The 24,633-nt window shown below is 36.9% G+C and overlaps 1 protein-coding gene across 2 annotated transcripts; it reads left to right on the top strand.

Annotated features, from left to right (window-relative positions):
- The first annotated feature begins 1,065 nt into the window (after positions 1-1,065).
- On the top strand, positions 1,066-14,689 carry LOC129281050 (2-iminobutanoate/2-iminopropanoate deaminase-like). 2 transcript variants are annotated; one of them, XM_054917039.2, is made up of 7 exons: positions 1,066-1,185; positions 2,742-2,916; positions 4,980-5,085; positions 7,072-7,126; positions 7,528-7,596; positions 8,151-8,206; positions 8,849-11,143. In XM_054917039.2, the coding sequence occupies exons 2-7, from the start codon at positions 2,879-2,881 to the stop codon at positions 8,915-8,917; spliced, it is 393 nt and encodes a 130-aa protein (XP_054773014.1). In that variant the 5' UTR covers positions 1,066-1,185; positions 2,742-2,878; the 3' UTR covers positions 8,918-11,143. The 2 variants fall into 2 exon arrangements, with proteins under 2 accessions (XP_054773014.1, XP_054773013.1); XM_054917038.2 differs by lacking the exon at positions 2,742-2,916 and having other exon boundaries at positions 1,076-1,185; positions 8,849-14,689.
- The last annotated feature ends 9,944 nt before the right edge of the window (positions 14,690-24,633 follow it).

The raw sequence follows: 24,633 nt of genomic DNA, 5'->3' as shown, positions 1-24,633 counted from the left end.
CTTGCATGCAGCTTGAGCGCTGTGATGGGCGAGTGCGCCATATTATGAAATACACTTTTTGGGGAAAAATACAAAATATTTATCTCACACGGTAAAAATACTGATTTTTTGTCAAAATGCTGATTTTGGGGATAAGAATACTGAAAATGGAAAAATACAACTTGGCAGCTCTGGATGGAGGGTCGGGGGAGGGGGGGGGGTGGTAGGTGTAGGGTCACGGCTGAGATTTGTTGTAAGGATATGAAATATCTGAGTGAAGAGGCCGAGATGATCGATTGTTTTTTTTTTATTAAAAAAATGCCAATGGCTTCAATTCGTTTAGGTTTTATTAATTATCTATTTTTTTGTATTTGGAAAATCCCTTTTGAATGTATTGTTAGTATTTGACACTCTAAAAAATGAGTATGTTGAGTTTATTGAAGAACTTTAATGACTGTTGTGCATCAGTATTAGGCCTATGTATGATTATGTATTGCCTTTAACTTGCGTTAGGCTGTAACACTATATAGGCAAAAAATGTATAGTGTTAAATTTACGAGTTGACAAGGTTAATTTGTAAAGAGATGAGACTTTTATTTGGTATTATGCAATCCCAGGGGGGACGCGTCCCCCCCCCCCCCCCACCCAAAATAGTAAGGGGACACAATATCAAATGCCCCTACTGTTTTTGCAGGGGCCGCGGAACGGTTTTCAAAGTGGGGGGGGGGGGGGGCTGACCATGCTAAAAATCACAATCATATGGTCATTTTTACGTTTTTGTACACGGTTTTGGAAAAAAGTGGGGGGGGGGGGACTTGAAGCCCCCCCCCCCCCCCCCCCCCCCCCCCGCTTCCGCGGCCCCTGTTTTGTCCTTAATGTTATGATGGAGAAAAATACATCACTTCACAACACAATCGAAATAATACATGTATTTTGGACTAAATGACCTTACATTCCGGGTGAAAACCTTTCTTTTTTTTCTTCTTTTTTTTTGGTTATTATGTACCGGTAGGCCTAATTTTTATGTACGAATATCGAATTGAAGTTGTTGCCAAAAAGTTCTGTTGGCGCATGCGCTGTACTACTGAATTCAGAGTTATGCAATCTTCGACCCGCCCCTTCTCGTGGATATCTTTTCAAAATGGCAGGAATAGTCAGGAAAATTGTGAAAGTTTCAACTGCTCCTTCAGCTATTGGCCCTTACAGGTATTATGTGTATCTTCCCCTGGATTTAATTATTAATAACTTGATTACTTGATTTAAAAATTAGCGCTGATATAATGATTCGTATAATTATAATGAACGTGAAGTTAAAGACGGGCATGCCGGCGGACGACAAGAGCTGAGGGACTCGCTTGGCGCGGAGCGGTCTGGCCGCCTCGACGGCGGCTGAGGTGAACTTTGAGTTTGGCTCTGCTGGTGCCGTCCCGTAGTTTACTCTGAGCATTCGTGCGTGTGCATCATCAAAATGAAACAAATGAGGTTATGAGCAAGAGCTAGATAGTACATAATTATACTAGAATCTAGATCTAATTAGGTTGCAAGAACAGCTTGTTGCCTGAAATTCTGAATCTGGCATCCAACTCAAGTTATGCTGTGCGGTATGACCTGAGCTGTGCAAGCCTTGATAAGGCTTGAAATAAGCGGGCGCTGAGCGCAAATTCGCGCTCTTAAAGCCATCAATTGCGCCCATAAAGCCCCCAAATCATCAAAATTTTGATGACCGGGCGCAAATATTTTCCAGGTAATTGCGCCCGCCATGAGTGAGCAGTCAAATATATATTCTGTACACACGCGTGACCAAGGAATTTCCAAACACCTAAACTAGTTGTTCTGTGTGTGCAAAATAACCCCCTAAACAAGTTTTTTGCGGGCTTTATTTACACATTTTGGCCCCTAAACAAGTTTTCATCAAAATATGACCTTGGGGAAAAAACGTACCCTAAGGCCTAAACACGTTTGGCTAGTCTTTAAAAAAATAAGCTTTGGGGGGAAAAAACATACCCTAAATACGTTTGACCCAGCGATTTACCATTGACCAGTCTTTCAAAACCACCCTTTTCCTGAAAATCTGTGTTTTTGATACCCTTAACGAGTCCACGTGAAGATTGCGTCCAAAACTGAAAAAACGCCCCTTTAAACATGTTTTTTTTTGGTCACGCATTTGTACAGCAATATATTTGACTGCCCCCCCCCCCCCCCCCCGGCCAAGTTCAAAGACTGGTTATGCGTGAGATTTTCTGTGACTCGCCGTGAGATCGCAGGGTTTGTGCACTATTAATGTCTTTGCCTGGCTTTGGGATAGGCTAGAGTCTAGATTTCAGCCAGGGCAGGGTCAGGGATGAGCATGACTATAATATACCGTAGATCTAGTGATTGTGGGCATTAACATAAAGACGAGATAATCATAATAGCACACATAATGCGTGAGATTTTGCATGTCTGCATCATCATCAATTCTTTAATCATTACCATCACTATCTTTAATGGAACTTGTGTGTTGTGTCACCACACTTGCAACATATCTTAATGAGGTATTCTGTACTTCTCTCACAAAACAGCTATTTTTAGGCACGATGTCTGACTCTATATACTACTAAATGTGCATGTGTGTTTAGAGAGAGGGATAGGAAATTAAACTAACTCGAAAAACAGTAGATTCTGACTAACTTGTCTTGAATTATATCATCTGCTTCACAGAAGTGTGCAATTACATGTACTTTCTGACAGATTCCTTGTCTTTTCTTGTCAATATCTCGTAGGAACCAGCAATTTTAAGACAAGGTCAAGGAATAGGTTGGAACCGCTGGCTAGTGATCAGCATACTCGTTACCGTACTCAGAACTGGCCTTTCTATTATATCCTGATCTGAAATTATCTCTCAAGGGAGGCATTTACAATGAGTTCACTCAACGCAAATATGAAAATCCCTATCAGGTACTAATTAATTTGAACGGCTTAATGTCTCGTACTTGTAACCAGACACAATGCACATGCAGGTTAGCTATGAGCATAATCAAGTCTTTAGGGTAGTTTTTAGGCATCTTTTCAATAGGATTTACATACTGATACTGCAATATACATGTACCTGTATGGGGAGAAAAGGCCAGGTAAATTGCAGTGGTCGGTCTGTTTGTTTGTTTTAATTGTTGATGAATTCCAATTCAGGTTTTTGGTAAAGAATCAATAATGTGAATTATACTTGAAGTAGGCATATCTAAAATGTCAATTGTAGAGAAGTTTAGAAGCCATTGAATCTTTTTACTTGAGGATAAAATACATGGTGAAAATTTGAATAATCAAATCTTAGATAAATTATCTAGTACTGCACTCTCTCAGTGGTATTTCAATTAGTGATGTTATCGGTAAGAAAATTATCTGTCGATATATCGCTGAAAGTATCTTACCGATATAGATAACTATCGACAAAAGAACATACAATAATCAATACGTATTTTTTATGCATCAAATGTTAGCGATATCACAATATTCGAGTTGGTCAAAATTTGTATCTGCCACTGTACCAAGAACGCTTTAAAATCCGCATTCATCAGATGTAAACGACTAAATAGCACCTTATAACAATATGTAATAGCATAAATACATCCTCGCCTTTCACGTCCATTTTACAGCAATCTTGGAAAATCATTTTAATGTCCCTACATAATAGCTAATAGCATAAGGTTATCGACAACGAGAGAAAGGTAAATTGATATCGTTAAGTGGCAAAAAACATGTGATTATCAACAAGACTAGCAATAAAGAGGTTATGATCGATAACAACACTGATTTTTATGTTGCTTTAAAAAGGCTCAAGCACTTTACAGTGCATGTTTGCCTATCACAACTCTAGGCAAGGACTGTATCCTGACATTTTTACACTATTCCGCGCGCGTAAGAATATGGAAGGTTTAAAAAAAACAAGAAAAAAAACATCAAGATATATTATATATTCAGTGATTTTACATGGATGCCTGATCAAAATAGAAATTAATTTTGATCAGGCACGGCACCTATGTAAAATTACAAAACTTTTCCTTTAAAAGTACATTTTCATTCTGTATCCTTCACATCATAACTGTTTTAGGGCATGTTCACATTCATATCATTTTGGGCGATTTACCAGATCTAAAGATGGGCTTCATAATTCAATCAGAAATTGCATTTTTTTTTCAAAGTTCGTTTGTTCGTTTTCATCCATTGGCAGTTTGGTGGCATTTTGTTAAGGGCCCCTTATGATCTTCAAAATTATGGGGCAGTTCATCATCAGGAGCCCATCTTTTAAAGAGTTGCGATTTATCTGATCAATTGCATCTATGGAATGCCAGCAAAGTCAACATATATTAAATGCATGATTGTTCAAAAAAAATTCTAGATATGGGTGTACATGTATATATGTACATAAATTCATTGATTTCTTGACAATTTGGTGTGTTCTCCTTTGTTTACAAAGGACATTTTGCAAATTTCCTGTAGAAAAAATTATGACACTGATGGAGATTGACTGGATTAATCTTAACTCTTTGTAAGATGGGGCCCAAGACTACCTTAAGGTGATAAGATATTTTTCCCTATTGAATGACACCAGCTCTCTCTTTTATAATAGTTTAAGGGGTCTTCTTTCTTCCTCTTTTTCTTTTTTTCCCCTTTCTTTGTTTTCTTCCTCTTTTTTCTTCATAAACATAGATACTATGCATAATCCCATGTAGCCGGTGCCCGTGGGTTCATCTATACCATGTTGCTCAGGGGAGTCGGTGCTTCAAGACTTTTAGAAGAGTTTTGTAAGTGATTTTTACAGACAGATGTTATAAGCTACTGCAAATCGTTGCATCTGATTGGCGGAGAGCAAATTAGACGGTGAAAATCACTGAAAAAAACTCGTCATGAAATGCTCCTCAGGTTTTATCAAGCTACCACCAAGTTACTGATTAAATACCGATGTATGCTTTGTCTTGGATTTAAAGTTTACCAAATTTCCTTCTTTTTTTTTTGCATTCCAGCCAGGCAGTGATAGCTGGGAACACAATGTATCTCTCTGGACAGATTGGTCTCATTCCAGACACCAAGAAAATGATTGAAGGAGGAATCGAAGCAGAGACCGAACAGGTATTACGACTCTTGTTTTATTATTTATTTACGGTATTTATTTATGTGGGGAAGGGGGTGGAAGAAGGTCTCTTGCTCTGCAGTCACCTGCCCTAACATATTAAACCCCAAGGCAAACAGCAGTTTCATGAGAAGATTGTGACAAGACAGTGGGGACTAATCCCCCAATGTCTCCTGTATACTGTAATTTGTTGAAGTGGTTTACGGTACACCACATGACTTGTATGTAAAGTCCTGGAGGGACTGAGATAAGAAAAGTTGATTAGGCAGGTTGACTCCGTCTTCAGGAGCGAAGACGGACAGCCAACCTGCTTTAAATGTCGGGTCTACTCTCCTGCTCCTGCTACTACTCCATTCGCCCACTCAAGCCAGCCTTCTCTCACCTACTTTTCCGCTCCTTCTGGTTTACAGTCCTTTTAAAGGTCAAAACCACTCCAGAAAAATGTTGATTTGAATAAATAGAGATAAATCAAACTAGCATAATGCTGAAAATTTCATCAAAATTGGATGTAAAATAAGAAAGATATGGCATTTTGAAGTTTTGTTTATTTTTCACAAAACTGATAAATTGATATTCACAAATCAGTTTCATGCAAATGAGTCTGTCATTGATGTCCATCACTCGCTATTTCTTCTGTTTTTTTTTTTTATTATACACTTTCTTTTTTTACATTTACAGATTTGACAATAAGTACCAATTTGACTGAACCATATAGTATTTAATAAACAATGCTAATTCTACATGTTCAGGGAGGAATTAATCATTGTTTCACTTGACAATGGGGAGAAAATTAGAATATTTCATATAATAAAATACAAAAGAAATAGTGAGTGGATGACATCATCAGTCTCCTCATTTGCATACCGACCAGGATGTGCATATAACTGTTTTGTGAAATTAAGCAATCATAACTTTCTTTAACATTTTACATCCGATTTTGATGAAATTTTCAGTATTATGCTTGTTGGATTTTCCTCTTTTTATTCAAATCAATTTTTTGTCGGAGTGGACTTGTCCTTTAAGGACTACACCCATTTCGAAGGGAATACTCTATTTTCCAACTTTCACTTTTTTGCCTTTCCATCTCTACTCCATTTCCATCCACTTATCTCAGTCCCTTCAGGACTTTACACATGGTGTACCATAAACCACTTCCGCCATTACTCATAGGAGGAGCCAGGGGGTAGTGGTTCTGACTCTCGCCTTGTAAACAGAGGGTCGTGTGGTCGAATCCCACCGTGGTCTGGCGTCCTTTGGCAAGGCGTTAATCCACACTTTGCCACTCTCGACCCAGGTGCTAAATGTGTCCCCGGTAGGATGTGAAAGTCATTGTAGCTTGTCCAGTACTGTGTGCACCTCACCGGCGACTGACTGGAATACTCCCGAGGGAGTGGAGGATGTGCAGACATTGTGTGTGTTAATGACTGATTGAATTCGACGACCGGGGTAATAATATATCTGTTAAGCGCTTAGACATGTCGTTCCGATGTATTAAGCGCTATATAAAAGCGGATTATTATTAATATTCATACCACCATACAAACCTTCAAACATCATCTGATACCGGAATTCGTTCCACAATTAGCATGCCAATATGACTTCTTGACTTGTTAATACAGTGTAGTTTTGTGTAAAAATTTTGAAAACGAGTGAGTTGTCCTTTTTTGTATTGTAGTAAATGGAGGAGTAGTTGTGAGTGTATAGTTACATTTGAACAGTATATTAAACAGGATATCAAAATTCCTGTAAAGAGAAAACATTTCAATAGTTTTTCATTCTGCAGTGTACAATATGCGTTAAATGTTTGTACATATGCAAATTGAGAGACTGTCTCCATTATGTTATATGTTTCATATGTTTATGAGTTTTTTTTTCTTTCTTTTTTGAGTGAAATTTGTTGAAAATACTATCATAATATTCTGTGCACAAACCAGATTTGATAGGGGTATACAATACTACTATTTACTGTATGTCTTTATTTTCAGGCAATGAAAAATATGGGAGAAGTTCTCAAAAGCCAAGGACTCTCCTACAATAATGGTATGTATTTTCGTATGAAAGTAATTATTATAGAACCCAGCTGTCTAAAATAAGATACATGTATGTGAGAGCAGTGTTGTTTTCGGATACAGTCAGTATGCTCGATAGATAAATCTGGATTTTAGAACAAAACAAAAAAAGTTTGCAGAAATATAGTATAGTTTAAAGATGTGTCTCACAGCTTGGCCCGTGATACATAAACTGAATAGAAAACCCCTTACATAATTCCCCACCCCCCCCCCCCCCATTCCATTTCCACAGGGCCCCAGGGAAAGGGTAATGAAATCATCACTTATCACTATTTCATTCCCCCCTCCCCCATCTCTTTGTCAACATTTGTTTTTCACTGTTTTTCTACAAGGCTACATATTGTAGTAAAACTTCATTCTTTTTTTTTTCAGTTGTAAAGACGACCGTTCTTATGGCTGACCTGAATGATTTTCAGAAGATGAATGCCATTTATGCTAAATGTAAGTAATCACAAATTATCATACAATGCACATACGGGGCTCAAATTAACTCAAGGCTACCCAAGGCCATGGCCCCTGATGCCACCAAAATGGCCTTGATGCCCTTACAAATAATATGCCCTTTTTTTCCCGAGGCCGTGGTGCCCTGTAGTAATCCAGCGCATGTGTCCCATTGTAAAGTACATTTTACTATTCATGCCCTTTTTTAAATACTTGGATGCTCCATGCTCGTAAGGTGAGCAGCAAATTACCTTTAAGTGCCCTATGGAAAAAAAATGGCCCTTTAAATCTTCATTCAAGCCCTTCACATAAGTGCATGAGACAATGCATGGCTAGTTGAAAATTCAATTTGTTATTTATTGCACCCTCTGTAGAAAATCTGAATAGGGATTGATACACTGCAGTTAAAGTTCATAAAGAGAGTTTGCATTTTGCCATTGATATTGATGTAGGTGTCTAGCTTTAGGACCCCTTATCATACATGTAAATGACTCTCAGAATATTGCTTTAATTTGTCTTTGAGATGGTTTTTTCCTACTTTCTTCCTTTGATAGATTTTCCAAAGAACTTTCCTGCCAGGGCCGCGTATCAAGTAGCACGGATCCCATTGGTAAGTAATGACTAGTTGAACAGCCAGTTGATCAAATTTATTATTTACTTGCAAATTAATATATTAATATCTGTTTAGTTTGAATAGATAGAGGTAGGTGTGACACTGAATTTCTTGAGTCATTTCTTGATTTCTCCAGTTCACCGGTCTCTGCCATAAAAAATCACAGGCGGGCATCACACCTGTAAAAATACAACTGATTTTTCTTCTATAAACATGAAATGAGGCATTTTCTCAAAGTCAAATTAGGTTATATTTTGATAATTCTGTATTTGGCCTACCAGGTGGAAATTTTTAGTCTTTTAATTGTTATATTTCATCTGCTAAATATTATATATTTTCAACTTGATGTGTAGAAGTTTAATTGTCATTTTCATCATTTAAAAAAAATTAAAATATCAGTTAAAACGGACTATGAAATGCAACAAAATAAGTTTATTGTATGTCTTGATGGATCGAGGCAGATCAAGCTTATTTGAAATGTTGAATTCTTTACATATCAGCCTATAACACTCTGTGTGTAATGTATAACATGCATTTTGTGCTTGATTATAATGTTATGTAGATAAATTTTTAGTAAAGACCCTTTTTGAAAAAAAATTCTCATTTGGAGTTGCCCTTTGAATTTCCCCTTTCTTGTAGGATGGTCGAGTAGAGATTGAAGCTGTTGCAGTTCTTGGTCATATCGTGGATGATGTGAGTCACCTGTGAATTAATGTCATCTAAAATCATTAAATTTGTTCTAATTACGCCGTATCATGCCTTTAAATTGTATCGAATCCTCCGCAGAGACATTATCTATATATTTTGAATGAAATATACACCACCAGATTGTAGTAGATTGTTCTTTCTCTGAATATATCAGTATTAGATCAATCATCAATCAATGATTATTACCGGTATAGGAAATTCAGCATTCAATGTTTTTCAGTTCTACATGTACACTATACTGAAATATATTGGCCCGATTTCACAAAGGTGGTTTTGAAAACCCACGATTGTGTCCATGGTTTATGCAGATTTCCTGTATAAATTATGCTTATTTACTGTGTATATTAAAAAATGTCCAATGCTGATGTCCGCTTTTGTCACAGTGCGCCAAATTGACGCCTGTTGCCGTGGTTATCCACGCTATTTTATTCATGAGTCCACTGTTTTGAATAATGAGTCCACTCTTCAAACAGTTGACTCATGAATAAAATAGCGTATCTAACCATGGTATTAGGCGTCACTTTGGCGCACTGTGACAAAAGCACGCATCAGCATTGGACATTTTTTATACACGAGCCCGATTCGCGCTAAATTGAGCATAATTTATACAGGAAATGTGCATATTCCATGGACTCAACGGTGGGTTTTCAAAACCACCTTTGTGAATTCGGGCCTAGGAATATCCTGTGGATTACATTCGTCAGGGATGCATTGCCAAAAAACAGCATTCTTTATCAAAGACCAAGTTATTTGGAATTCAATCCCTTCTCATATTCATTTATGCCCTTCGGTATCTGTCTTTAAAATAAAATACAAAAATTTTTATCATCAAATTCCTAGACTTATTTCTGGCTCTCTCTCCCATCTGGTTTAGGTTTTAGTGCAGGGTTTTTTTTTTTTGGGGGGGGGGAGGGGGGTAACCTGAAATTGTTTAATGGTATTTTATTATCAGTACTCTTTGTTATGAGGTTGGCCTAACACAAGGTATCTACCTTTTCAGGCATTCCTTCCTCATTTACTTTTAATTTATTTGATGCAGGGTTGGCAATTTCACGTTTATTTGATTTAAATCAGATTTTTAAGATTTAAATCAGATTTTTATATTTTTGAATTGTTTTAAACAAATTTTTTTTAAAACAAAGTGCAAACACCAAAAATATAATATCCCTTACACTGCCATCATCGTTAATATCATACATTTCATCGCTACATGTAAAATTATTCTTAACTTCTATTATATTTCATAATTAAAATGCAGTCAAAATAATATGTAAGTCTTGATGAAGATGCTGTTTTCTGCATCCGCTGGTGTACAATGTAGGGTATTAAGCTCCTACTGACTGGTTTGGTCCAAGTTGAGGAACCGCCTTGGTACAGCTAATACTGCAAAGTTAATGTTCCTATTTAAAACTCTTAACATAAAATGAGGATCAGTTTCTTTGGAAGAATTCCATGACTCACAGACTCGCATTCTCCAAAGAGAAACATTCTTGATATTCAATCCAAAGACTGTCATAACTTCTTTCTTAATGACGTAGTGGCATCACGTGGGTAGACTATGACATGCCAAAGTGCCTCGAAATTTGAAACTTATAATCTTACGTAATCAATCATAGAAGTTGAAATTACATTGCAAAACAGGTGTGATAGATCATTTAATAATAATTGTTATACACAGAAACTATAAAAGCTGTTGGTAAAACGCAACAAAACCATTCATTTTGAAATAGTAAAATAATGGAATTGATAAAGATTCTACCACGTCAGGTCATCCATAAATGGACTCATATTCGTTGTTTTCAGACCCGTATCAACATCTTGATAACTTCTATCTCTAATTTATGAAAAGAATTTATCAAATCGTGTGATTCGGTATCTATAGATTTCTAAAATCTATGTTAAACTATTTTTGATGATGTTTGGAACCATGAATAAACATATAATTATCATTATTTTACAACGAAAATCATTGTGGTTTACTTCCCTAAACTATTAAAATTAACTATCCCGGGGGTACCCATCTCAACGTCCACATGTTTTTTCAAGTCATGAAATGAATTATTCATAATTTAATTTTCTCAGCAATTGCATATGCTCCAGTCTTCATGGTTTCAGTATGCATGGTAAATATTTTGCCTCTGCTATTATTTTGATGATGTATTTCCAAATTAATCACAATAATTGCAGTTTTATCATATTTTTGCGTTTTAAAAATTATGCTATTTTGTGACTAAGGCTACGTCTCGTCTACTCTTTCTGCTGATAGTATCGATATCAATGGATTCTAGTTAGGAAGGCTTTCGTGAAACAGGTTTAGTAAGATTGGAACTAACTCCGTGGTTGGTGGATAAAGATATGACTATCTTGTCCCGGTGTTGAGAAACGGGCCCCAGGCTTATAATAGTGTAATTTCTGGGTCTATTCTTTTTATTCCTTTTTTTTTATACATATTTTTTGTTCTGGAGTACCATTGCTATAGATATGAACAAATTGTTTGTCTTAAAGAGCAATATACAAGAGACATACTTTAGAGTCTTAAGTTATGATTTTTTTCAGTTAAACAATACTTTATTTCCAAAAAGTATGTGTGATACGTAATGAGTTTGATGACATTAAAAAAATAAGGAAGTCATTTTTCTATCAACAAAGAAGAATTTCGCAGGGAAAGTCCACTGATAAAAGTGGAGTAGCTAGGGGGCTAAGTGTTGACCACTTATAAGCTACATGCAAGATTAGCATTATTTATTGACCAGTTCAATTGTTTTGAGTAGATATGAAGGATTTATTCATGTTTTGATGACATTTAGGTTATTTTGAGTAAAAAATAAAATAAAACTGTCACAAATAAAAAAAATTGTCGGTCATTTTTACACATTTCAATGGAAGTGATTTAAATCAATGATTTAAAAAAAATTATAGTGTTTTAAATCGCGATTTAAATCATGATTTGAATATATGTGATTTAAATCAGCCAACCCTGATTTGATGTACATTGTTATAGAGCGTTTTACATTGTTTATGGAATGTATTTTTATCTGATTTGTCAGAAGAAAGAGATGAAACTTCAAACTTGAAAAGTTGGTGCATTTATTGGATCCATGACATTTGCTCCGGCGACAATTGCTCCGCTCTAAATTCCACACTAATCCAGAGGCGGATCAAGGGATTTTCCCAAAGGGGGGTAAATTTTCGGAGAAAAATTTTGACAAGCCAAAAAAAAAAGGTTTTCAACCACAAATCAAGAATATTTCGTACCCAAAAAATTTGACAAGGTCTTCAACTTCAAAACAGGGGGCACACCACTGCCCCCCCCCCCTTTCTGCGCCTGCTAATAAAATGACCAACTTCAACCCTGGGTTTAACCCTAAACCTAACCCAAAACCAAACATACCCTGTTGCAACCCTAACCCTGCATCTTACGAAATAAAGCCCAGAGCAATTGTTGCAGGAGCAAATATCGTCTCACTATATTTACATGTAATTAAACGCAACTCGGGATCAAATGCAAGTCCCCAATTCATGCCTCTGATTGGTTGGAAATCTTGCAGTGTTTGTTTTTTAGTGTTGTCTTTGATCGCAACTCTATCTGGGACTAGGCCCTGATCATGGTCAGCGGGGCACATGCTATGTTAAACAACTTTATAGGGAGGAAGAGCACCCTAATTCCGCCACCCCCCCCCCCCCCGTATATTCCACAAATTACAATATTCAAAATAGTGCATGTACAACGTTGTGAGTTTCAGAATGATATACATATGATTATGTATCTGTAGTTTCTTTTATCTCTAGTCTTCCACTAATAGCGCTTTCACTGCCTTTATTTGTGTTATGTGTGGGAGGTGACGATGTATGTGTGGGGGGGGGGGCGGGGGAAGGGGGGTCAACACTTGCAAATTAGTTTCATGATAAGAAATGTTTTGATCTGTGGGTAGTAAAAAAAATTGAAGAATTCCCCCCTCCCCCCTTTTATCTTGATATTTGTTTATGTACATCAAGGGGTGTTGCAAGAAAAAAAAATGCAATAAATCGCAAATTTTGTATGCAAATATGCAACTGATAGATCAATGCAGTGCTTCCACTCTTCCCGAAATCCAGGAAATTCCGGGAAGTCTTGCTATTTTTCAAGATCATTTTCAGGGAGTGAGAAATTCTGGGAAGTTATTTCTAGGAATGATATTATTTTCTGAACATTTACATCAAAAGCTATCTCAAAATTGGATCTTTGTAATGAAAATGTCAAAAATTTTGCTCGCTTGCTTCGCTCGCTCTCAATTCTTTTACCCGATATGTCTTTGGTCATATTTTGCCCCTCAAAATTGTTGGCTCATCACGGCACTGGGCCCTATATTTCATCTTTTTTTTTGTATAGAAGAGAAGTATAACATCTAATATGAAAGACTGAGATAATTCTGAGATATTTTGTTAAATTCCAGGAACTTTCAGAGTAAATTCCAGGTTTCGTTTTGAAAAGTGGAAGCACTGGATCAACGCTAACTAAAGCAAATAAATTCATACTTGTTGATGCAAGAAGTAGACCATCTATCAATTGCAAATTTGCAATGAAATACATGACTTGCAATTGATGTTTGGACCTAAACTTGATTTGCAATCAATTGCAAGTTCTTACAAAACTCCATTAGTGACAACTTCCTGTGGTGCATACAGTACTGAGCATCTGATGATAGGGCAGCTTTTACCTCGGTCACATTTGCTCTACGGCGGCCGTACGGCGAGTGGAAAACAGCCGTTTTATTCATTTTTGTTCAAACCACCCATATATGCTGGTACAAAAAATGTTAAAACGGCTGTTTTTCGACTCACCGTACGGCCGCCGGAGAGCAAATGTGACCGAGGTATTAACGATGCTTTTAGTATTTTAAAAATGTGCAAATAATCTTGTGAGCATTCACTGGGTTTTAATGTGTGTATTTCATGATTTTTGCTTATTTATTGAAACAAATTGAGACATTCACTTCCATGCAGTAATTCGATGGAATGAATGTGTAGTCATAGACTCATATTAGATAATGACAGATTTTCATGGGGGATATTTTGATAACAATGTACATGTATTTTATCACTCACATTTGGCCTATTGCCCTTCTTAATTTTCGATAGGCTTTGTTCTTTGTACACAAACATTTTATGTAAGTCAATTTGTAAAATAGCTATTAAAATGACTAGCGATAAGTATAAGGGTCAATCGTATGCTACTATCTATTCAGTCATATTCGAAAATGATTTTTATAGTCATGCTTGACTAAACTAGTCATATCTGACTTGAATGAAGAAGGATGTATGCTACTATTTATTTAGTCATTTTCAAAAACTATTATAGTCACATTTGGCTACTAACCCATTTATTTCTGACTAGAATATACATGTAGAAGGATGAGTCCTATTTTTTTCAGTCATTTTCTGACTAGAATACAGAAGGATAGAACCTACACATTAACCTTATGTCTTTTAGTTACACGAATTGACCCTAAATCTAGTCATGCTAGATGGTTTGATTTTAGATGGAAGTTTTCTGTATGCTGCAAAATGATGTCAGTGTGAACAATTCTAATTTTATGTGTATTTTAGATCTCATTTGATGGTTAAAACTATTTGGATATGCTGAGATTGTTTTAATGGCATTTTATCCTGGGCATTCAATACTTATTCTTTGACAAATACCTTTTTTTTTCTTCAAATATATAAATTCATATATGCGTCTGGATAATCTTTGCTTTTATTAAATCATGTATGAAATATTGTTCATTCTACAAATTGTTATATTTGTTTATTCTTGAAGTTATTATATCTATGGAATTTGAAGTGGAATACAATATATGTTTGTCGTGTTTGTGATGCTCGTTTGTTGACTCACTGAGAGATGTTTTAAGTAGCATCGAGGGCCGGCTTTACAGAATCATTATTTATTTTTTTATTTATTTGTCGTTTTATTTTAACAGGGTAGCCCTTTCAGTTACAAGAACTGCTCGACCAAGGGGCCCTGTATCAACAGAAATTAAAAACATAACAAAACAATATCACATAAAAATCGTCAACAAATGAACATAATAATCAATGAGAAAGAAAAATGTAATACATAAAAGTTAAAAAAAAATTATCAAAATCACTAATAAACTTATAATAACAGAAAGTATTCATGGAAATCTTGAAAACATATTTGTGTGAGGGATATCGATTTGCATTGTTTTTTAAAAGAATTAAGTGAATTATGTAAGTGGCGTAAGTCTTAAAATCCATTAGGAATGTACGTGTGTTTGAACTGCTTTAGTCATCACATCAAGTTGTTGCGTCGCCGGGGTCGGGCATTCGCGTATACCCGACCATTCGAGAAATTTCCTAAAATTTTCAAAAACATCCGGTAAACTGAACCTGACGTTATGGAAAATTAATACACCGTCATGAATATTCATTAGATAGGCTGATGAGGTCACAACCCCACTTTCCCTTTTTTATGCTATTAAATGAAATCATAATTATTTCATATTTTCATACGTGTGTATATAATACGTCTTCCTTATATAATAGGAAAATAAATTACAGCAGTGAAGGCATTCCGTCAGTTGTTAATCAATTTTTAGAGGACAAAATTTGAATAAACATAATATTGAAAAATAAGATATAAAAGAACATGTGGGGATATGACATCATCAGTTTGCTCCTTTAATATTCATGAAAGCATGCATACAATATCGTTTCACCGAAAAAAAAAAACATATAGCTTTGTTATTGTCCGATTTTGATCAAGTTTTCAGTGTTTTGTTCGTCTGATTTTTCTTCATCTATTTCAATCATATTATTTTTCAGGCTGGAGTATTCCTTTAAGAGCTCGTTACGACTAGACAGATAAGCTGGAGCAAATTTGATAAAATCCATACTTTATTCATAAATAAAAAAAACATTTACCATGAATTGGGGTATACTTAAAAAAGTGTCAATCAATGATACAACAGAACCAAGTTACCTTCATACTTACCTGCACGTCCATGCCCGTTGCTAGAGCCATGGGAAGTTTTCAGATAACTCAAATCTGTTAACCCTTCTAAAGCTTGTGGCCCAGATGGAATATCTGGGCGCCTGATAAAACAGTTTGCTCTGGAACTGTGTGTGCCGTTGACGAAGATTCTTAACTCAACATATCAAAGCGGCTGCGTCCCTTGGCAGTGGAAGCGAGCTACTGTCGTGCCAGTTCCGAAGTCAACCCCAGTAGTATAAGGTTGTCTCCAGCGTCATGACGTAATGTTACGTAACCCCTCATGAATATTAATGAGGGTCATGAATATTAATGAGGGTCTTGAATACATAATGAGGGTGTCTTGGGCGTCATGACGTCACACGAGCCCTAGCCTTAACCCTAGCCGTAACACTAACCGTTAGAGTACCAGCAACTGTAACCCTACCCGAAACCCTAACCCTACATGTACCAGCAACCCTAACCCTACCCCAAACCCTAATCTATCGATGTCACTGACGTCAGTCAGTGACATCGGAGCACGATGGAAGATGATGGTACTGACGTCAGTCAGTACCATCATGGATGACATCGATAAGGACATCGTTGGATTGCAACAGGGAAATGCAATGGTAGGGGTACGAACACGATGTGACATGAAATGGGTGGGGGTATAATAATATAATAAAATACAAGGGGAGTTCTATGACATCATACTCGATATAGTCATCCATGACATCGTTGGATTGCGACAGGGGTGTGTAGAACGTGATGGGACATGAAATGGAGGGGTAAAACAATAGGTTAAAAAACAAGGAAACCTCTATAAACAAAAGGGTGGAGGAAAACCGTCATTCGTCATTATTGCGACGAAGAAGGAGTAACACTAAAAAAAACTGGGACCGTCTACATACAACATGTGTAATACAACCGCAAAACGCCGACGATACCGACTGGTGTCAAGAATTTCAGAAACAAGTGGAAAAGGCGGACTTGCTCATGGTCATCGAATATCTGGCTATTATCGAGATTTTCAAAGACATGAACAAATATCCCACGACATGGGTGGAAGAATTGATCAAAGAAAATCCTCAGATGAAAGTACGGCAATCGGTGGAGTGCTTGGACCCTCAGAAGGTGGTCAAATTTTACCCCCACGTAGCGAGAGTGATATGGCTGAGACGAGAGCTGATGGACCCGTACCTCATCACAGAGTATGGGTTGTCTATAGCATCATAACTTTATTATTTGTTTTATGAATATGAATTATGAAATATGTAAATTCATAACGTGTATGAAACATGCACATGACATCATAATTATGCATAAATTATGAATAAATTAAGATTAAAGCTATCGTGACGTCATACCGATGATGTAGTGGTCCCAAACTTTGCTTGGTTTAGAGCCCTTGGTTGTTTGCTCTCTGTATTAAGCAGCTATAGGCTTGGATTTGATTCTCAATGTTTACCTCGTTGGGTTTCATGCGAATGCATATATGGCCAGTATCGTCGTAGTCATCAATGATCGATTTTCTGTATGATAGGACCAGTGTGGCGAAAAACAATGGGGGAAGTTTAAAGAGCGGAGAAAAATAACAATTTATTCGTCAGTTTCGTCATTTGGTTATTTTCATAATTTTGTCATTTCGTCATTATTTGTTGTTCTGTCATTTGTCAATCGGTCAATTATTCATTTTCTCGTGCTGCCATTTCGTCATTCCATCCTTTAGTGGGAATAGGGCGGGAAAGGGGAGGAACGATCCGGAACGATCGGCAAGGGAAGAGCCCTGAGGGACAAGTATCCATCTTTTCATCATTGTACAATTCGTCATTTTCATGCCATCGTTTTTTAATTTTTTCTCTCGTTTTGTCATTTTGATAATTCGGCAATTCGGTAATTATTCTACCATTTGTCGATCGGTCAATAATTTATTTCTCGTTCAGCCATTCGGTTATTTCGCCGATTTATCATTTTCTTCCTTACGTTATACGCTGTTGTTCTGCTTTTTAACAGTTTCCTAAAGAAATTGTTCATTGAAAATAAAAAAACATATGCATCATTTTTTTTTTCTACTTTGTTTAATCTGTCTATCATCGTTGTACAATTCGTCATTTTAATGTCATCCTGTTTGTGTTATTTCCATGCCATCGTTTTTATTTTTCTCTCGTTTCGTCATTTTGATAATATTGTCGATCAGTCAATAGTTCATTTACTCCTTCTGTCATTTGGTCATTTCGTCGTTTTGTCATTTTCTTCCTTACGTTACGTCGTTGTTTCGTTACTAACAGTTTCCAAAAGAAATGGTATCATTGAAAATCAAGAAAGATATAAGAGACCAAACTAGCTGGTCATCGTACGTATAAACAATGATTGTACATCTTCTACTCCCTCCTTATAATCATATTCATACCTGTCAGTTGATTCATAACAATTATTAGTGTTATATTATTGGGAGAACTATATCCCCCACCCCACGATCGACACCCATATCAACGATTCAACCAAAACAATATTGCTGCCTAAGTTCTTATACCCCCGAAATCTTCATTGATTATGGCCATGACACCATTTCCTCATTATTACATTTTAGTCATTTGGGCATTGTTATTTAATTCAATTTGTATTCCGTCCTTCAATCCTCTCATCATTTTACCACTTTCACCATTTTTGTTTTCATTTCCTCGTATCACCAGTCATCATTCGCAAGATCGTATTCCCTTCCACTCCATCTAGACATGGTTCAATAATGAATTGCTACGTATATTATTTGTCTCTCTATATAGGATATCCCATATAAGTTTCTTTATTATGGTAAAGCACCATGGGTAAAGCTGGCCAAATATAATGAAGAAATTATGAAACACATACAACGCACACACACTAAGAAACAGAAATCTGGGATAAACTTATTTTAATTTATTTTTATTACACAGAACACAGGGTAATCACATATAGAATGGTATTTTTAAAGGGTTTTAGACTCGTGTCAGTTCATTTAATGATATGCATTATTTCTATCCACCCTAAGAACGGACTCGATATATAGATTCCGTACCAATTCAATCAATGCAGTATTTTAATTATGAATTTATTCGGTTCCTTCCATCTCATCATCATCATTATCATCATCATCCTCTTCAGCTTGATATTGGAATAATCCATCGAATTGGGTTCCTTGTCTTGCTAAGACTCGTTGTACTGCTTTTCGAACGTTCATGCCACTTTCTACTTTTTCCGAGAGATCAGAAATTATTTCCTGATTCGTGTCGTCCTCTTCGAGGTGCAAAGTTTGTCGCAAAAAAATAGAATAGCGGTCGAAAAAGATCCGTTTGACGGCCCACAGAACTTTCACATAAGCCTTTTCTTTGGCTTCTTCATCACTCATTCCATTGGAGATGTATTTGTCGTACTTTTCATTCCTCAATTGCTCGGTAGCTGCCATCGCCTCTTCGTACCATTCTTGATAAGCTAGGTTGTCTGCTGGGTCGTCCATGTCAGGTGTCTCTGAATTAGAAGATTCGCCGTCCTCTGTATCATCATCTCTTTCTGAATGACTCGTTTCTACTCCCTCGTCATCACTATGACTGTCCTTGTTTTTGGAATCTTCATCCTCGTATTCATTTTCAGCATAATCATAAGCATTTTCCATTTCAGGGTGTGCATTTTGTTGATGCCTTTTCATGTCATATTTACGACTATACGTTCTATTGCATAGTGAACAGCTGTAGCGTTTTGATATATCGAGGTTATTCATCCTGTTGACTTGATGGCTCCTAGCTCGCAAAATGAAAAGAAATGGCTGAATCTGTACTATTTTTTCCATGATGTTGCATGCAAGTAACGTTACAACGTTGCAATACGGAAGTGCATAACGCCGTTGCCGGCGCAAGGAGCGGCATATACTAAACGCCGTTGACGCCGATTTGAACGACAGAATTATCAAAATGACGAGAACAACCTAAATTCCGATTGGCAATAGGAATAATTTACAATATGTGATTGCGAAATTACGGAAAGAAAAATGAAAGTGTGACAAAATTATGAAAGGTGAAGATGGGAAAACAGTGACATCGAAATATGACGAAACGACCCGAGTTATTAACGAAATTACCATGATTACGGATTGATCTTAGGATAAATTGACCGATTACCTAATAACGGATGACTGGTGATACGAGAAAATGAAAAGAAAATGGTGAACGTGGTAAAATGATGAGAGAATTGAAGGACGGAATACAAATTGAATTAAATAACAATGCCCACATGACTAAAATGAAATAATGAGGAAAAGGTGTCATGACCATAATCAATAAAGATTTCGGGGGTATAAGAACTTGGGCAGCAATATTGTTTTGGTTGAATCGTTGACATGGGTGTCGATCGTGGGGTGGGGGATATAGTTCTCCCAATAATATAACACTAATAATTGTTATGAATCAACTGACAAGTATGAATATGATTATAAGGAGGGAGTAGAAGATGTACAATCATTGTTTATACGTACGATGACCAGCTAGTTTGGTCTCTTATATCTTTCTTGATTTTCAATGATACCATTTCTTTTGGAAACTGTTAGTAACGAAACAACGACGTAACGTAAGGAAGAAAATGACAAAACGACGAAATGACCGAATGACAGAAGGAGAAAATGAACAATTGACTGATCGACAAATGGTAGAATAATTACCGAATGGCCGAATTATCAAAATGACAAAACGAGAGAAAAAATTAGAAAAACGATGGCATGAAAATGACGAATTGTACAATGATGAAAAGATGGATACTTGTCCCTCAGGGCTCTTCCCTTGCCGATCGTTCCTCCCCTTTCCCACCCTATTCCCACTAAAGGATAGAATGACGAAATGGCAGCACGAGAAAATGAATAATTGACCGATTGACAAATGACAGAACAACAAATAATGACGAAATGACAAAATTATGAAAATAACCAAATGACGAAACTGACGAATAAATTGTTATTTTTCTCCGCTCTTTAAACTTCCCCCATTGTTTTTCGCCACACTGGTCCTATCATACAGAAAATCGATCATTGATGACTACGACGATACTGGCCATATATGCATTCGCATGAAACCCAACGAGGTAAACATTGAGAATCAAATCCAAGCCTATAGCTGCTTAATACAGAGAGCAAACAACCAAGGGCTCTAAACCAAGCAAAGTTTGGGACCACTACATCATCGGTATGACGTCACGATAGCTTTAATCTTAATTTATTCATAATTTATGCATAATTATGATGTCATGTGCATGTTTCATACACGTTATGAATTTACATATTTCATAATTCATATTCATAAAACAAATAATAAAGTTATGATGCTATAGACAACCCATACTCTGTGATGAGGTACGGGTCCATCAGCTCTCGTCTCAGCCATATCACTCTCGCTACGTGGGGGTAAAATTTGACCACCTTCTGAGGGTCCAAGCACTCCACCGATTGCCGTACTTTCATCTGAGGATTTTCTTTGATCAATTCTTCCACCCATGTCGTGGGATATTTGTTCATGTCTTTGAAAATCTCGATAATAGCCAGATATTCGATGACCATGAGCAAGTCCGCCTTTTCCACTTGTTTCTGAAATTCTTGACACCAGTCGGTATCGTCGGCGTTTTGCGGTTGTATTACACATGTTGTATGTAGACGGTCCCAGTTTTTTTTAGTGTTACTCCTTCTTCGTCGCAATAATGACGAATGACGGTTTTCCTCCACCCTTTTGTTTATAGAGGTTTCCTTGTTTTTTAACCTATTGTTTTACCCCTCCATTTCATGTCCCATCACGTTCTACACACCCCTGTCGCAATCCAACGATGTCATGGATGACTATATCGAGTATGATGTCATAGAACTCCCCTTGTATTTTATTATATTATTATACCCCCACCCATTTCATGTCACATCGTGTTCGTACCCCTACCATTGCATTTCTCTGTTGCAATCCAACGATGTCCTTATCGATGTCATCCATGATGGTACTGACTGACGTCAGTACCATCATCTTCCATCGTGCTCCGATGTCACTGACTGACGTCAGTGACATCGATAGATTAGGGTTTGGGGTAGGGTTAGGGTTGCTGGTACATGTAGGGTTAGGGTTTCGGGTAGGGTTACAGTTGCTGGTACTCTAACGGTTAGTGTTATGGCTAGGGTTAAGGCTAGGGCTCGTGTGACGTCATGACGCCCAAGACACCCTCATTATGTATTCAAGACCCTCATTAATATTCATGACCCTCATTAATATTCATGAGGGGTTACGTAACATTACGTCATGACGCTGGAGACAACCTTATACTACTAACCCCTGCTACCCTTGAAGCGATCCGACCAATCTCCCTGACGGATCAATTCGCCAAGGTAGCAGAGAGCTTCATTGCTAAATGGACAATGCAGGATATATGAATCCGTATCTTGACCCTCAACAATTTGGAAGGTCCATCTACGGTCTATTGTCTTGTTGACATCCTTCACCATCTGTGTCTGAACTCGGATAAACCCAAAACTGTATCTACATTGATATTACCTGACTTTAGCAAAGCATTTGACCGCATCGATCAAACCGTAGCCGTCAGAAAGCTTCTGTCTCTCGGTGTGGACCCATCCCTCGTGCTTTGGATATCGAACTTTCTACAGGGTAGACGACAGTGTGTGAGGTACAACACAACCGTATCTGAATGGTCCACAGTCTCTGCTGGTGTCCCCCAAGGCACAAAACTTGGCCCTATTGTGTTTTTGGCCATCATCAATGATGCTTCCTTAGACATTGTCGACCCTATTCGAAGGTACAAATACGTTGATGACCTCACTCTCCTTGAGTGTCGTAGCCAACTGGATAATTCCATTATCAAGGAAGCCGTATCATCTTTGAGAGATTGGGCTCAACGTAACCAGATGAGACTAAATCCTCAGAAATGCATATCTATGGACGTGTTCTTCATGAGGAATGCCCCTCTTCCTACAACTGTTGTCCTAGGAGGTAGAGAAAAAGCAAGGCAGCAATGTGTGAAACTCCTTGGTGTATTCATTCAGCAGAATCTTAAGTGGGACAAACAGGTCACCGAAATGTTGAGCATATGCAAAAATATATATGCTTCGTTTGCTTAAACACCACAAAGTCCCAATTCGTGATCTCGTGACAGTCTACAACTGTTACATCAGACCAACAGTCGAATACGCCGTTCCAGTCTAGAATCCCGGGACTTTCCAATTATCATGTCCGAAAACTTGAAAACATCCAAAAAAAGGTCAACGAAAAGTATCCTTGGACGTCGATTCACACACTATGATGATGCTCTCGTTTTGTTGAATTTGAGTACCCTTGTTGAACGACGGCAAATGATTTGTCTCCAATTTGCTAAGGAACTGAACAAGCCGACATGACCATGTCACCATTTGATGCCAGAGGCGCCGGAAACTGCCTTCTCTATGAGGCTAAGAAAGAGACCCCAAGTTCCGCAAATAAAATTCAGAACAAACAGACTCAGGGATAGCACTATCCCATACTCGGTAAAATTGCTTAACGAACTCTAAAACGAACATAAAACATCAAGTCCCCGAATGAACTAAGTAATTGAAACCAATATGCTTACCTTTTTTTACCTCGTCTACAAGGCATAGTTTGATATGTAAATTCCATTAATGATTCATTTGATAATAAATATTTAGAGAAAATTATTTTTTGATATATTTTAAAATTCAGCCAGTTCTTGTGTCATGATATTTTTGTGCGAGGAAATGTTCGATAATCTGTTACAGCACTGTCGTTGGAACACTCTCCCCCTGAGGATTGTAGGAATATGCTATTGATGGTGTGTGTGAGGGTGTATGTGTGTGTTGTGTGTGTGTGAGAGAGAGAGCGAGAGAGAGATGTATATTTGTTCCTTTAGGGCAGGGATAATAAATAAGTACCCAATGTACATGTACCTTGTACGGATCAGGAAGAGGGGGGGGGGGTAATCTTCCAATATAGTTCACACTCTGTAACCCAATATAATTTCATCACATAGAGTGCCATTGTTATAGTGGGTCAATTTTATGTTTGCATTAAATTATCAACATTTCAGTCTGTGTGATTCATCTTCAAACCTTCCTCTTTCTTTTGTATCCTTTTCCCTTTCACCCTTTCTCTTATTCTCCTCTCCTTAACTTCATTATCTTCTCCCCTCCTTTCCTTCTTCACCTACTTTTCTCCTCCATCTACATGCATATTCTTTGTTATCCTTCTCTGAATTCATATATTTGTTTTCAAACTGAACTCGTATTATACTTCTAAATTGTGTTTAAAATGTATTTCCTTTTTATGAAATTACGAATGTATGATTATGGGTGATATATTTTTGAATTCATATTTCAATTTATTTTTTTGTTTTTTTGTTTGTTTATGTAATGCCTCTGTACCTTTGTAAACTCATCGCAATTCGACTTTGTCGCAATGACGTTTTTATCAATAAACCAGTTACCTATCTATCTATCTATCTACAAATATAGACAACATGAACCAAATTCAAATAAAGTATGTAGGCATAATTGTGCTGTTCTGATTTTTTTTTATTGATCATTTAGATATTAAAGAAACATACGAATAATCTGAATTACATACATCATACAAAATTACATATCAAATAGCAACTGAGCAAAAGCATACTAGACCATGAGTTACAAAATTTACAGAATATAACGTTCAAAATGTTTATATGGGTAAATACCGAATCGAAAAAATACAGA

The sequence above is a fragment of the Lytechinus pictus genome, chromosome 17, assembly GCF_037042905.1.
Source record: "Lytechinus pictus isolate F3 Inbred chromosome 17, Lp3.0, whole genome shotgun sequence".
Taxonomy (NCBI): domain Eukaryota; kingdom Metazoa; phylum Echinodermata; class Echinoidea; order Temnopleuroida; family Toxopneustidae; genus Lytechinus; species Lytechinus pictus.
Note: the sequence above shows the minus strand (reverse complement) of the source record. Positions and strands in the feature narration are given on the sequence as shown.

Coding starts and splice junctions, on each gene's coding strand:
- LOC129281050 (XM_054917038.2), top strand. CDS start 1,121: ATGGCAGGAATAGTCAGGAAAATTGTGAAAGTTTCAACTGCTCCTTCA. Junction 5,086..7,071: donor TCGAAGCAGAGACCGAACAG/GTATTACGACTC, acceptor CTTTATTTTCAG/GCAATGAAAAATATGGGAGA. Junction 8,207..8,848: donor AAGTAGCACGGATCCCATTG/GTAAGTAATGAC, acceptor CCTTTCTTGTAG/GATGGTCGAGTAGAGATTGA.